Source organism: Macaca thibetana, chromosome 6 (assembly GCF_024542745.1).
Source record: "Macaca thibetana thibetana isolate TM-01 chromosome 6, ASM2454274v1, whole genome shotgun sequence".
In the NCBI taxonomy this organism is placed as follows: domain Eukaryota; kingdom Metazoa; phylum Chordata; class Mammalia; order Primates; family Cercopithecidae; genus Macaca; species Macaca thibetana.
The window spans coordinates 10,534,495-10,550,609 of NC_065583.1; the positions used below are offsets into that span (position 1 = coordinate 10,534,495).

The 16,115-nt window shown below is 38.2% G+C and overlaps 1 protein-coding gene across 1 annotated transcript in view; it reads right to left on the minus strand.

The window, feature by feature from the left end:
- RANBP17 (RAN binding protein 17) overlaps positions 1-16,115 on the minus strand; it is a 431,565-nt gene that overhangs the window by 79,605 nt on the left and 335,845 nt on the right. Inside the window, exons 20-21 of the mRNA XM_050794341.1 lie at positions 15,395-15,483; positions 6,796-6,903 (exon numbers count right to left, since the gene is read on the minus strand). Coding sequence (XP_050650298.1) covers positions 6,796-6,903; positions 15,395-15,483 — 197 coding nt within the window. The remainder of the gene's footprint in view (positions 1-6,795; positions 6,904-15,394; positions 15,484-16,115) is intronic.

Consider the following 16,115-nt stretch of genomic DNA (forward strand, 5'->3'; position numbering starts at 1 on the left):
TTCCTGGGACAGAGCACCTGAAGGAAGGGGCGACTGTGGGTACAACTTCAGCAGATTTAATCATTCCTGCCTGCTGACTCTGAAGAGAGCAGCCGATCCTGGCAACAGGGATTCTCCCAGCACAGCACACCAGCTCTGCTAAGGGACAGACTGCCTCAAGTTGGTCCCTGACCCCCGTGCTTCCTGAATGGGAGAAACCTCCCAACAGAGGTCGACACACAGGAGAGCTCTGGCTGGCATCAGGCTGGTGTCCCTCTGGGACAAAGCTTCCAGAGGAAGGAGCAGGCAGCAACCTTTGCTGTTCTGCAGCCTCCACTAATGATACCCAGGCAAACAGGGTCTGGAGTGGACCTCCAGCAAACTGCAGCAGACCTGCAGAAGAGGGACCTGTTAGAAGAAAAACTAACAAACACAAAGCAACAACATCAGCATGAACATGAAGGACCCCCATACAAAAACTCCATTTAAAGGTCATCAGCCTCAAAGATCGAAGTTAGATACATACACAAAGATGAGGAAAAACCAGCAGAAAAAACACTGAAAATTCCAAAAACCAGAATGCCTCTTCTCCTCCAAATGATCGCAGCTCCTCTCCAGCAAGGGCACAAAACTGGAGAGAATGAGAAAGACGAATTGACAGAAGTAGGCTTCAGAAGATGGGTAATAACAAACTCCTCTGAGCTAAAGGAGCATGTTCTAACCGAATGCAAGGAAGCTATGAACCTTGATAAAAGGTTAGAGAAGCTGCTAACTGGAATAATCAATTTAGAGAAGAACATAAATGACCTGATGGAGCTGAAAAACATGGCATGAGAACTTCGTGAAGCATACACAAGTATCAACAGCCAAATTGATCAAGCGGAAGAAAGAGTATCAGAGACTGAAGATAAACTTAATGAAATAAAATGTGAAGACAAGATTAGACAAAAAAGAATGGAAAGAAAGGAAAGAATAAAGCCTCCAAGAAAAATGGGACTATGTGAAAAGATCAAACCTGCCACTGATTGGTGTACCTGAAAGTGATAGGGAGAATGGAACCAAGTTGGAAAACACATTTCAGGATATTCTTCAAGAGAACTTCTCCAACCTAGCAAAACGGGCCAACATTCAAATTCAGGAAATACAGAGAACACCACTAACATACTCCTCGAGAAGAGCAACTCCAAGACACATAATCGTCAGATTCTCCAAGGTTGAAACGAAGGAAAAAATGTTAAGGGCAGCCAGAGAGAAAGGTCAGGTTACTCACAAAGGGAAGCCCATCAGACTAACAGCGGAATCTCTCTGCAGAAACCCTATAAGCCAGAAGAGAGTGGGGGCCGATATTCAACATTCTTAAAGAAAAGAATTTTCAACCCAGAATTTCATATCCAGACAAACTAAGCTTCATAAGCAAAGGAGAAATAAAATCCTTTACAGACAAGCAAATGCTGAGGGATTTTGTCACCACCAGGTCTGCCTTACAAGAGCTCCTAAAGGAAGCACTCAATATGGAAAGGAAAAACTGGTACCAGCCACTGCAAAACACACCAAAATATAAAGACCAATGACACTATGAAGAGACTGCATCAACTAATGTGCAAAATAACCAGCTAGCATCATGATGACAGGATCAAATTCACATATAATATTAACCTTAAATGTAAATGAGCTGAATGCCCCAATTAAAAGATACAGACTGGTAAATTGGCTAAAAGGTTAAGACCCATCAGTGTACTGTATTCCGGAGACCCATCTCATATGCAAACACACACATAGGCTCAAAATAAAGGGATGGAGGAATATTTACCAAGCAAATAGAAAGAAAGAAAAAAAAAGCAGGCGTGGCAATCCTAGTCTCTGAGATGAAACAGACTTAAAAAAACAAAAAACAAAAACCAAAAAAACGAAGGGCGTTATGTAATGGTAAAGGGATCAATGCAACAAGAAGAGCTAACATAAATATACATGCACCCAATACAGGAACACCCAGATTCATAAAACAAGTTCTTAGAGACATATAAAGAGATTTAGACTCCCACACAGTAATAGTGGGAGACTTTAACACCCCACTGTCAACATTAGACAGATCGATGAGATAGAAAATTAAGAAGGATATTCAGGACTTGAACTCATGTCTGGACCAAGTAGACCTAATAGACATCTACAGAACTCTCCACTCCAAATCGACAGAGTATATATTCTTCTCAGTGCCACATTGCACGTATTCTAAAATCGACTACATAATTGGAAGTAAAACACTCCTCAGCAAATGCAAATGAACAGAAATCATAACAAACAGTCTCTCAGACCACAGTGCAATCAAATTAGAACTCAGCATTAAGAGACTCACTCAGAACCACACAACTACAGGGAAACTGAATAACCTGCTCCTGAATGACTACTGGGTAAATAATAAAATTAAGTCAGAAAAAAATAAGTTCTTTAAAACCAATGAGAACAAAGAGACAACGTACCAGAATCTCTGGGACACAGCTAAAGCAGTGTTAAGGGGAAATTTATAGCACTAAATGCCCACAACAGAAAGCTGGAAAGATCTAAAATAGACACCTTAACATCACAATTAAAAGAACTAGAGAAGCAAGAGTAAACAAATTCAAAAGCTAGCTGAAGACAAGAAATAACTAAGATCAGAGCAGAACTGAAGGAGATAGAGACATGAAAAATCCTTTGAAAAATCAATGAATCCAGGAGTTGTTTTTTTTTTTTGAAAAAATTAACAAAATAGATGGACCACTATCTAGATTAATAAAGAAGAAAGAAGAATCAAATAGACACAATAAAAATGATAAAGGGAATATCACCACTGATCCCACAGAAATACAAACTACCATCAGAGAATACTATAAACACCTCTACACAAATAAACTAGAAAATCCAGAAGAAATGGATAAATTCCTGGACACATACACCTTCCCAAGACTAAACCAGGAGCAAGTCAAATCCCTGAAAAGATCAATAACAAGTTCTGAAATTGAGGCAGTAATTAATAGCCTACCAAACAAAAAAAGCCCAGACAGATTAACAGCCAAATTCTACCATAGGTACAAAAAGGAGCTGGTACCATTCCTTCTGAAGCTGTTCCGAACAATAGAAAAAGACAGACCCCTCCCTAACTCATTTTATGAGGCCAGCATCATCCTGCTACCAAAACCTGGCAGAAATACAACAAAAAAAGAAAATTTCAGGTCAATATCCCTGATGAACATTGATGCGAAAATCCTCAATAAAATACTGACAAACTGAATCCAGCAGCACATTAAAAAGCTTATCCACCACGATGAAGTTGGCTTTATCCCTAGGATGCAAAGCTGGTTCAACATATGCAAATCGATAAACATAATCCATCACATAAACAGAACCAATGACAAAAGTCACATATGATTATCTCAATAGATGCAGAAAAGGTCTTCGATAAAATTCAACATCCCTCCATGCTAAGAACTCTCAATAAACTAGGTATTGATGGAACATATCTCAAAATAGTAAGAGCTATTTATGACAAACCCACAGCCAATATCATACTGAATGGGCAAAAACTGGAAGCATTCCCTTTGAAAACCAGCACAAGACAACGATGCCCTCTCTTACTACTCCTATTCAACGAAGTATTGGAAGTTCTGGCCAGGGCAATCAGGCAAGAGAAAGAAATAAAGGGTATTCAGATAGGAAGACAGGATGTCAAATTGTCTCTGTTTGCAGATGACGTGATTGTATATTTAGAAAACCCCATTGTCTCAGCCCCAAAACTCCTTAAGCTGATAAGCAATTTCAGCAAAGTCTCAGGGTATAAAATCAATGTGCAAAAATCACAAGCATTCCTATACACCAACAGTAGACAAGCAGAGAGCCAAATAATGAGTGAACTCCCATTTGCAATTGCTACAAAGAGAATACAATACTTAGGAATACAACTTATAAGGGACGTGAAGGACCTTTTCAAGGAGAACTACAAACCACTGCTCAAGGAAATAAGAGAGGACACAAACAAATGGAAAAACATTCCATGCTCATGGATAGGAAGAAATCAATATCATGAAAATGGCCATCCTGCTCAAAGTAATTTATAGATTACATGCTATTCCCATCAAACTACCAGTATCTTTCTTTGCGGAATTAGAAAAAACTACTTTAAATTTCATATGGAACCAAAAATGAGCCCGTGTAGCCAAGACAATCCTAAGCAAAAAGAACAAAGCTTGAGGCATCATGCCACCTGACTTCATACTATACTGCAAGGCTACAGTAACCAAAATAGCATGATACTGGTACAAAAACAGATACATAAACCAATGGAACAGAACAGAGGCCTCAGAAATAACACCACACATCTACAACCATCTGATCTTTGACAAATCTGACAATAACAAGCAATGGGGAAAAGATCTATTTAATAAATGGTGCTGGGAAAACTGGCTAGCCATATGCATTAAACTGAAACTGGACCCCTTCCTTACACCTTATGCAAAAATTAACTCAAGATGGATTAAAGACTTAAATGTAAAAACCAAAACCATAAAAATCCTAGAAGAAAACCTAGGCAATACCTTTCAGGACATAGGCATGGGACTTCATGATGAAAACACCAAAAGCAATTGCAACAAAAGCCAACATTGACAAACAGGATCTAATCAAACTGAAGAGCTTCTGCACAGCAAAAGAAACATCATCAAAGTGAACAGGCAACCTACAGAATGGGAGAAAATTTTTGCAAGCTACCCATCTGACAATGGTCTAATATCCAGAATCTACAAGGAACTTAAACAAATTTACAAGAAAAAAACAAACAACTCCATCAAAAAGTGAGCATAGAATATGAACAGATACTTCTCAAAAGAAGACATTTATGTGGCCAACAAAATATGAAAAAAAAAAAGCTCATCATCACTGGTCATTAGAGAAATGCAAATCAAAACCACAGTGAGATCCCGTCTCATGCCTGTTAGAATGGTAATCATTAAAGAGTCAGGAAACGACAGATGCTGGTGAGGCTGTGGAGAAAAAGGAACGCTTTTACATTGTTGGCAGGAGTATAAATCAGTTCAACCATTGTGGAAGACAGTGTGGCATTTCCTCAAGGATCTAGAATCAGAAGTACCATTTGACCCAGCCATCCCATTACTGGGTATATACCCAAAGGATTATAAATCATGCTGCTATGAAGACACATGCACACGTATGTTTATTGTGGCACTATTCACAATAGCAAAGACTTGGAACCAACCCAAATGTCCATCAATGACAGACTGGATTAAGAAAATATGGCACATATACACCATGGAATACTATGCAGCCATAAAAAAGAATGAGTTCATGTCCTTCGCAGGGACATGGATGAAGCTGGAAACAATTATTCTCAGCAAACTAACACAGGAACAGAAAACCAAACATCACATGTTCTCACTTATAAGTGGGAGGTGAACAATGAGATCACATGGACACAGGGAGGAGAACATCACACACTGGGGCCTGTTGGGGGATGGGGGGCAAGGGGATGGAGAGCATTAGGACAAATACCTAATGCATGCGGGGCTTAAAACCTAGGTGATGGGCTGACAGGTGCAGCAAACCACCATGGCACATGCACACCTGTGTAACAAACCTGCATATTCTGCTCCTGTATCCCAGAACTTAAGGTAAAATAAAAAAAAAATTATCTGCCTATGGCTGACATAAAATACTTTATAATATAAAATGCAATCATTTTTTTCCCTTTAGTATTAAATGTTGTATCAGTAATAAATCATATCAATTTTCTGGTTGAAAAATGGAAATATAATTAAAAAGCACACTAAATTTCTAATATAAAATACAAAGCCACCCTTCCTTTAAGACACCTATGAGGGTGGCTTTTAAAAATGAACAGTTTAAAAAAAAAGATAGATACTAATATTTCTTTATTTGCAAGGTCTTTTTTCACTTCTTGTTTTAGGGTAAAAATTTTAAATTATTGCTGTGAAAAACTCAGCACCGGAGGTAACATTAGAGCTGCAACCCATACCTTTTCCCTGTCTGGACACCTCCCTTCTAAACACACAGTTTACAAAGGGCAACGATGAAACAGGATGGCTAAGGGACAGGTAATTTGGTGCTAAGCCATATCCACAATGACATATTTTAAACCCAATTAGCTTATTGCCAGATTTTCTCTTTTAGCTACATCTTTGTTAATATTTATATGCAGAATATTTGAATTTCTGCCAGTCTATGCAAATTATAAGGTCAATCGGGCAATTTCAGAGAAGTGTTATAGTTGCTCTCTCAATGAAAATTGTGAGTGTATAAATCATCCAAATACACGCATCTTGGCATAAAGAAGCATAGCTTAGAAGTGAAAGCAGGAATAATTCCCAGAGCTTCTGAGGCAAACTATGTTCCCATGAATTGCTGTGAGGACCAGTTTCCTTATCCATCAAATAAAGCATCTCAACTCAGAGACCTCTAAACTTCTTTCCTGCGTTAAAATTCTATAGAATTGCATTTAAGCACTGAAATAGTTAAAATAGCTGCCCTCTCTTCATTTTGTACCTTTGAATATTTTAAATAATGGTGGCTGCAGTCTTCCGATTTATTTTCTATTTCCCTAGTCCCCATAGACAGCCAAGTATACTGTAGTTCTTTCTCTCAAAAGGCCTCAATCTTACGTCTCTAATTCTGTTTTCACTAATCATCTTAAGTCTTGGTTCCTGGGCTCTTGCTAACTACCTTGAAAATACACAAACCAAGAAAGAAAGTCAGACTGTTGGAGATTTCTGCTAATAGCCTGTTTTTTTCACTGCCGGTCACACTGCTTACCTGTTTTGCATCAGTTCTGCCATAAGTTTCAAGATGGGAGTTGTACATGCTGGCTCTCCATAGTACCGTTCAACAGCGTTTTGAAGAATGGGAAGATATGTTGGGTACCTTTTATAAAGCCTGTTAAAGAATTTAAGGGCCTAAAGAAATACTGTTCCTGAAAATTAGTGCCACACACACACACACAAAAAGGGGAATCCACATTTGTTCTATGTTTATACTAATTCGTTCTATGTTTATACTATACAATGGCATTTTATAAATTGCTCTCCCTAACCTGCACAGATATCATATATTTTTGGGGCTTCCAGTGATTTGTTCTTATTTGTAACATATCCTACACATTATATTGCTTTGTTGTTAGAATACTGAATAAAATACACACTTTTCAAGTATCATATAAGCAGCACATTTAAAGATTTATGCCTAATGTTGCAGGAAAGGAAAATAAGTTTAGTGAATGAGGATAAACATATATTTGAGTTATTATCAGTTTCTTGGTTACTATACTACTTAGAAAAATATTTTTATTATGAAATTAAAAAATATGTAAAAGTAGAAGGAACTAGTAATAATAAACCTCACATATCTCTCAGTTTCAAAATTACTCTTTTTAAAAAAATGTTGTTGAACTGCTCTTTTTTGTCTCACTGTAGCTCCAAGGAATATCTGGGATGCTGGCTTGAAGAAAAGCTTTGGGTAACTATTAATCTACTCAATATAAGTGTCACTAAAGATAGTCCCATGTACACACAAGGAGATATTCTCTTAACATTGTTATTAACACTAAGGAGTATATGCCTCTGACAAATCTACGCCAAAGGCCATCAGAACCTGGAAAACTGACTCAGCTCCACTGGCCCTTTAATCGACACTGGGCATCTCCTTGCCAAGTAGACACATGAATATAGGATTAAGGTCCCAAACTGTAGCAGAAAAACTCTATGTCACTGTTTTCATTTCTCTTTTATTTTCCCAATCCTCAAGTCTCTTTCTGATGTTTTCCAACATACTTGTCTTTTGTTTCAGATCAAAATGCTAAACTAAATCACTTAATGGTGTTTCTTTTCGGTGTGCTTCTGGGTAGAAATCTCCATGGTGAGGTCATCACAATTTTCTTCCCTCTCTTAGAATAAATTTCAAACTCCTCAGCATGGTGTTCAAGGTCCTTTAAGATTTGGTTCTTGCCTACCTCCAGCTTCATCTCTTAGCATTTCTGCTCATGATTTAGCTTTTCATAACTCCCTGCAAACCCACTAATGCCAGCTCTTGTCTCTATTCCCTCATAAACCACTTATTCTGTCTAACATATCCCTGTCTTTCAATACCTAGCTCAAGTTTTATCTCCCCTGGAATGTTTTCTCTATTTTATCCAAAGGCATCAGTCTCTTCCTCATCTACGTTCAATGAGTACTCATGACCATATCTCTTACAACACAGTATGTCAGGCTTGCTTGCTTGTGTTATTTGTCTGCCCCATTAGATAGTGCATTTCTAAAGAGCAGAGACCCTACCATCTTCCTGCTAATTTCTATTTGAATGTCGGATTTCAATATGGGTGTCAATTATCCCAGGAAGCCTTCTCTGACATCACATGCACTTGCCTCCTACCTCTCCCTAAAGGGTTAGGAGTGTCTCCTGTGTATGGTGGTGGAACCTGGTGCTAGCATAATAACAGTACTTGTATATCTCTCCTATTATAAGCTTTTTGAGGGCATATGCTAAGTACTTATTGAATGCATGGCCTGGCACAAAATAGATTTCAATACATTATTTGTTGCTATAAACGTGCAACCTAAAAATGAAGTGTAGCTTATTTGATTAGAACTATTTAATTGTGTATTTCACTTTGAAGTTTTAGAAAACAGTTCACATGATGTTCAATGAAAATAAGCCATCTATAACTTTAAGAGTGGTATGCTTCCTAAAAGTGCAAAAAGCAATACTTTCTCCTATTAGACATACATACCATGCTAAGGCTGCATTTATATATACTAAAACAGTTTTCTTTTTTTTTTTTGAGACGGAGTCTCGCTCTGTCGCCCAGGCTGGAGTGCAGTGGCGCGATCTCGGCTCACTGCAAGCTCCGCCTCCCGGGTTCACGCCATTCTCCTGCCTCAGCCTCCCGAGTAGCTGGGACTACAGGCGCCCACAACCGCGCCCGGCTAATTTTTTGTATTTTTAGTAGAGACGGGGTTTCACAGTGGTCTCGATCTCCTGACCTTGTGATCCGCCCGCCTTGGCCTCCCAAAGTGCTGGGATTACAGGCGTGTATCAACTATTTTCTGAAGTTCTATTCTATAACAAGCATTGCTTGACACTCTCCAGAGACACCAGTAAAAAAAAAAAAAAAAAAAAAAAAAAAGAAAATCCCTGCCCTCATGGAATTTATATTCTAATAAGACAGAAAATAAACAAAATAAATATACATTAGAAAGTACTTCAAAGAAAGCCAGGCACGGTGGCTCACACCTATAATCCCAGCACTCTGGGAGGCTGAGGTGGGTGGATCACTTGAGGCCAAGGGTTCGAGATCAGCCTGGGCAACATGGTAAAACCCTATCTCTACTAAAAACACAAAAATTAGCCAGGCATAGTGGTGCTTGCCTGTAATCCCAGCTACTCGGGAGGCTGAGGCACAAGAATCGCTTGAACCCGGGAGGCAGAGGTTGCCGTGAGCCAAGACTGCACCACTGCACTCCAGCCTGGGTGACAAGAGTGAGACTCTGTCTCAAAAAAAAGTACTATAAAGGAAAATAAGGCAGGGAAAGGGGACAAGAAGTGAGTGTATATGTAAGAATAAGGTTTCAGTTGGATGAAAATAACAAAAATAAAGTCAGTCCACATGATTCACTTTATTTTGACTGTTATCAGACAACTTACTGTTTTGTTTCTATGGACTAGAAAAGCTGTTATTTTTGATAGATGTAGATACCATGTGCTATGTACTATGCTAAGGGCTAAGGATCCAGAGTTAAGAAAGATATAATTTTTTTTTTTTTTTTTGATGGAGTCTTGCTCTGCTAATTAAGGCACCCGCCACCATGCCCAGCTAATTTTTGTATTTTTAGTAGAGATGGGGTTTCACCATGTTGGCCAGGATGGTCTCGATCTCTTGACCTCGTGATCTGCCCACGTTGGCCTCCCAAAGTGCTGGGATTATAGGCATGAGCCACCATCCCTGGCCAGGAAGATATAGCTTTTAATCTTGGGGAACACATGCTCAAATCAGGGTGACCGACATATAATAAGGATGCTTTGAGTACAGAAATTCTGAACCAATGCCACAGGAGCACAGGTGAGAAAATATTCCACCAAGGGACTTCTTGAGCACAAACTCATTAGTGGGAATGCATCTGGAAGGCTCATGAGAAAATGGATTCAACCCAAATCTCAGAACCAAAGAATACCAGAGGCACACATAGGCCTCTGCAAGGCATTCTATAATGGCATCAGGACCATGATATTTTTCAGAGCACACAGTATTCACTATGGGATAAGGCAGGGAGATATAAGGGGATGCTCCTTTTTCTGTGTGGAATGAGAGTGGTGCCAATTCTAATATGCTGCTGACAGAGGTGACTGCCACAGAGAAAATGAGGGATTATTGGAAAGCAGAGTAGAGGTCTACTCAACAGAGAGGTTAAAAGGGCTGCAGAGTGAGAGTGCCAGGCTCAATTACAGGATGAGAACCAGAACCCACTCTAGGAGTTTAATTTTCCAGTGGCCTTGTGAGGACTATGTATATATGAGTAGGAAGAAGAGAATGGGAGCCGTTAGGTAGAAGCACAGATCTAATTGCTTTCACTATCTTCTCAATGAATTTCTAAGGTCCACATCAGATAAATTAAAAAATCAAAGGCATTAATGATATGACATTGCCTGATAGGATACCAAATATGAAAATGTGAAAAATATCAGGTTTGCTTCTTTACAACATCCATCCATCCATCCATCCATCCGTCCATCCGTCCATCCGTCCATCCACCCATTCATCAGTTGTTAATACCAGAAGGCAAAAGAGTTTTCATTAAAAGTGTTAGGAGACCAGGGTTTGCGGATGTGGCTCCAGAATAGAAATAGCTTGCCAGTTCAGAGCTTCAATGTACTCCATGAATATGTAAACATCTGAACCTTTGTTCACAAGGGGACTGCTGCTGGAAACCTTTCCTCTCTTGTGTCTGGCAAATGCCTATCCATCTTTCAAGGCTTAGCTTAACTTTCACTTCTTCTGAGAAGCTTTCTCTATCTTGCAAAAAGCACTGCTCTTTTTCTCATACATGCTCATATAGCCCTTTGCATGCATCTTTGTTATAACACACTGACATTTGATTGTTTATTAGTCATGTGTAATCAACTAGAGAGCGGGCTTCTAAAGAGCAATCATTTTATTCATTCTCACATTCCTTTTGCCTGGCACAGAAACAAAACTAAAAAAAAAAAAAAAAAAAAAAAAAAAAAATGCTTGCTGAACAGTGAATTTTCAGCTTTACTTTCTTCTCTATTTCAGTTTGCCCAAAATGATATTGCCAATTACTTTCTTCTAGAAACAATTCTGATTTTGTTAGTCAATCAAAACCATTAGTTTTTTTATACTACCTATGGAATAAGGGTCTAAATTCCTTAGACTGATATTCAAGAGTCCCAAACAAACTACATTTCCAACCATGAAATGAATGGTATCTGTAATAAAACATCTTTGCTACTGACTCCTTCAACCTGATGCCTAGACCAACCGAAAACCTGTATTTCTTCCTATTTCCATATGGTCCAATCCTACTTATTTGGTAAGACCCAAGGAAACACCTTCGCCTTTCCAGAGCCCTTTCTGATTCCCCAGCTAAATGCATGCACTGTCCTGTTTGTATCTTTGTTATGGCTCTTAGCACTTTCTATATTTGGTTATAGTGATTTATGTAAATAAGAAACGGACTTTGTTTGGGGTCAGATCTATATTCCTCATGAACCTAGCACAGCCCTTAGCCCACTTTGCTGAATAAGTGAGCAAATGGGATTCCTTTGTCTCATTATGTATCAGGGAAAAGAACTAACAGCAGCTGTAGAGTATTTAGTTTATGACAGCCACTGTACTGGGCCCTTTATTAATCACAGAATCATGACACTTCTTACGTGAGATAGGTATTATTAGTCTTGTTCTATGGAAAGCAAAATTGTGATTCTGGGATTTTTTTTTTTTTTTTTCTTTTTTGAGACAGAGTCTCACTTTTCCACCCAGGCTGGAGTACAGTGGCATGATCTCCACTCACTGCAAGCTCCGCCTCCCGGGTTCACGCCATTCTCCTGCCTCAGCCTCCCAAGTAGCTGGGACTACAGGCGCCCACCACCACGCCCAGCTAATTTTTTGTATTTTCTAGTAGAGACGGGGTTTCACCGTGTTTGCCAGGATGGTCTCGATCTCCTGACCTCGTGATCCGCCTGCCTCGCCTCCCAAAGTGCTGGGATTATAGGCGTGTCATTCTGGGATATTAAGTAGCTTACTCAAGACCCACAGTTTAAGTGGTGAATCCAGGACTGGAATCTAGGACTGTCCTATTCTGAAGTCTGTATCTCTTCTACGTATCTTGTTATATTGCCTTGCCATTGTATAACAGGACTGACTTCCTGACTAAAAATCCGTGAGCTCAATAATCAGACTTTAACAGTTAAAAGACTGCATGTGAGGAAATAATGTCATACAAATTCTTAATTTTTTTTCCCAGCTTCCATCTGGATTTTTGATACTTCAGATTAAGTGTGATCTAGGAAAATTTTAAAGAAGGAGATTAGATGCACTGCAAGATAAGGTGTTTTCTTATTGTTGCATTCCCATCACAGGGGCAAAGAAGTATGTCAATGATCCTCTTTCAATTCTCCAGCCCTGGAAACCATGTATCAAGATGGTTGCTGTGTAGTTTCAGGCAATTTAGTTTTGGAAGGACAGAGTGAAAAGCAATGTAGTTTGTGTGGCAGTTAATGCAGTCAGTGTTTATAGAAATGTTTTTGAATTAAATAGCTAACCACTAAAATAGCATTTTATCAAATAATCGCCATAAATAAAATGCATTTTGACTTTAAGATGACATGTGCTCTTACAGGATGTTTCTTCTGCATGCTAAGGATTGTATAACAAATTAAAGAACACACATTTATGTGGATAAAAGGCAAATAAACTTTCCCCAGCAGTAATGTGGAAATCATCACTGACGGTTTGACATATCAATATTTTAGGAAGAATAAATGACTTTCATATCCATGGCATTTTTTTATCATACTTATTCATTTTTGCATTACTTGAATACTTTGAAAAGAATCTGTACTTTATCACCTGAAACTGCTTAAAGTATTTCAAAATATTTTAATAAAGCTTTTTGAATTATCAAATAATGTAACTTTTAAACAAATTTTACTATTATTATAAATATTTGCTCTTCATCCCTCGCCCAAAGGAAAACTATAAATCTTGTCTCAACTGAATGAACACCATTTATCATATTCATTTTGTTGTCAATACAATTATGAAAAGCCCCTAGCCTTTTCCCAAGGAAGCTGATTTGCTACTGAAACTCAATTATTATAAGCAACGCCAGTACCAAACCACCCCATTTGGCAATCTAACACAGCTTCCGGCATAACTGACACTTCTCTCCGCCCCTGACCCTGAGAGCTTCAACATCTATGGTCAAATGGAGGAGACAAAGGTTTCTAGTTCAAAACAAAACATTAAGTCCCAAGATTTTCCGTTTGCTATTTTCTGCCATCTGCTGGACAAAAGTTCCATTTCAGAAGAGTTCCCCTGCTACCCCCAAAGGAGCTAAATAAGGAAATGGAAAACAATACAGTATCTTCTCTAAATTTTGGGTGGTATCAGTTATGGCAGATAGTTCTTCTTTGACACTGAGGGGAAGGTTTCTGATCTTAACTCTTGGTTGAAATTGTTGAAGAGAAAAACATGAAATGTTAATCACTAGATAGCCTAGAGTTGTAGACTGGTTTCAAGATCACCATCGATATTACAGTGCCCAAAGTAGACTTTTATTATTTTTCAAATAATGAAAATTTTGATTTTGAGAGTTGCTCTTTATGTTTAGAGAAATAAAAGAGTCAAGCTGGGTGCCGTGGAGCACACCTGTAGTCCCACAGTCCCAGTTAGTCGGGAGGCTGAGGTGGGAGGATCGCTTGAGCCCAGGAGTTTTGAGTCCAGCCTGAGCAACACACAAGCCCCTGCCTCTTAAAAGTTAAAAAAAAAAGGCAGAAATAAAAGGGTCACATATAATTCCAGTTTAACTGTCATTAAGAGAATTTTAAGACTTTCCATGTTGAAATTTCATAATCTCTATACATATTATATGTAGATACAAACCATGTGCATGATTACTCAATGACATAAAAATTTTATTTGTAACCCTTCTCTGGGTACATAAATCTGATGAAGTATATTTTAATAATAATTAAAGATACATCAGTATCAAATTAATGTTTAAAAATTTTTATAATATGTAGAGTTCTTCCTAAAACATGCCTAGATCCCCTGTTAGTTATATTTTTGGCCATAACTGTGGCATTGTAGTTGAAAGTTACCTTTAAGAAGCTTCCATTGCAATTTAATTTACGGAAACTTTGGATAAGAAGGGTTTAAGCAAAGCAACTGAGAAATAGTTTAGATTAAAAAGCAAATTAGCTTTGAGATTATATAATTTTTTTCACATGCTCTGATGGTTTCATGTATAAAAGACATGAAAGCATTATATGACACTTATATGACTTGCATACAATATCACTTCCTGTTGGGATCAAAGATTAGTCATACAATACTATTAGAACAATATTAATGACCATTTACAACTACTAAAAATGTGCCAGACATTATACAGAGTATACTTTACCTATTTTAATGGTTACAATATACCATGAAACTGAATTATATCTGTTTTCAAATGAGAAAACCAAGACAGGTGAAATGACTTGCCAAGGTTCACAACACAGTAAATGAAGAGCTGGGATTTTATCACCAAAGTCTATGCTCTTTTAACTCTTATATGGTAAGGCGTTTCTGTGGGGGATTTTTTTTTTCCTGTCTGTACTAACCCTTGGCAAAGGTCAATTCAAAATTTACACCAAATGACAAATCTTGACTATTTATTTTCCCCTTTTCATGTCCATTAATTATTTTCATGATAATGAAAAACTGTGGCAGGATGAGTTAGGCCTTGAAGAGATAAAATGATCTTCCCGGCCTTGCTAATTGAGATGAAGATTCAAATCTCCCCTCAAAAATGCCAAGTGGTAGGATTCATTGATCCCTAAAGATGTTAGCCAGATTATCCCTTCAACTCCAACATAAACAACCATTTGGGGGAAGTCATTTTTAAGTTATCAATATTTAACGGCACCAAAAGAGTGACCTCTCTGAGCTGGGTTTCCAAATACTGTGCTCAGTTATCTGCTCTGCTGCCACTGTGCTGTAATTTTTAGCTGATTACACATTAGTTCATTTAGCTTTGTTTCCTCTTCCCTACTGTGCCATACTATTAAACGAAAGCGAGGGGCCTGGCATCCCTCTGTGCACAGAGCTGGTATTGTCACAGTGTAATAAGGATACATCCAGTCAAACAGCATGGTGTAGCTGGTCTTTGTGTTCAGTGCAAAGGCAATCCCTCGAAGATCTCTTGCCAGCCCGATCAACATACGCTGTCAGTGGGAAAGAGACACAGTAATTGATTTTCACGTTAGCGCAGAGCAGATGGAGTAATAATCAGGCAATAATGACCACATATCTGATTTTGATTCATTAGCTAAAATGTCTCCTTCAGACCTCTTTCTACAGAAAAGCATAGACTCTTTAAACAAACAGACCATCAAATCTGCTGATAACTCCACTTTACTTCATATAAATTTAGCTAAGTTATAATTCCAGTAGCGTAGCTAAGCATTTAAGAGTCTTAATATACTTTGCTTCTGAATAATGCCAAATCAGAAAAAAAAGATCAGGATTGATAATTACACAAAACAGATATGTACAGGGTCTAGCCATTATTTAATAACAGCAAATCTTGAACATCGGCTTGCATGCAATTGGTCCCACAACATAATTTAGAGTCTATCCTAGAAAGGCACTGGCATTTAAAAATTCCTAATGAATATCCTTAATAACTTTAGGACAAAATAAAACTGGCCAAGTAACCTACTGGTACTATGATATACGCAGAATGGCAGTCACATTCCCCAAGTGAGGAAGATGTAAGGAAAAGAGTTCTATATTTGATGTCATAAGACTTGAATTTGAATTCCAGCTTTAAGACTTAGGGCAAGGCAATTTATCA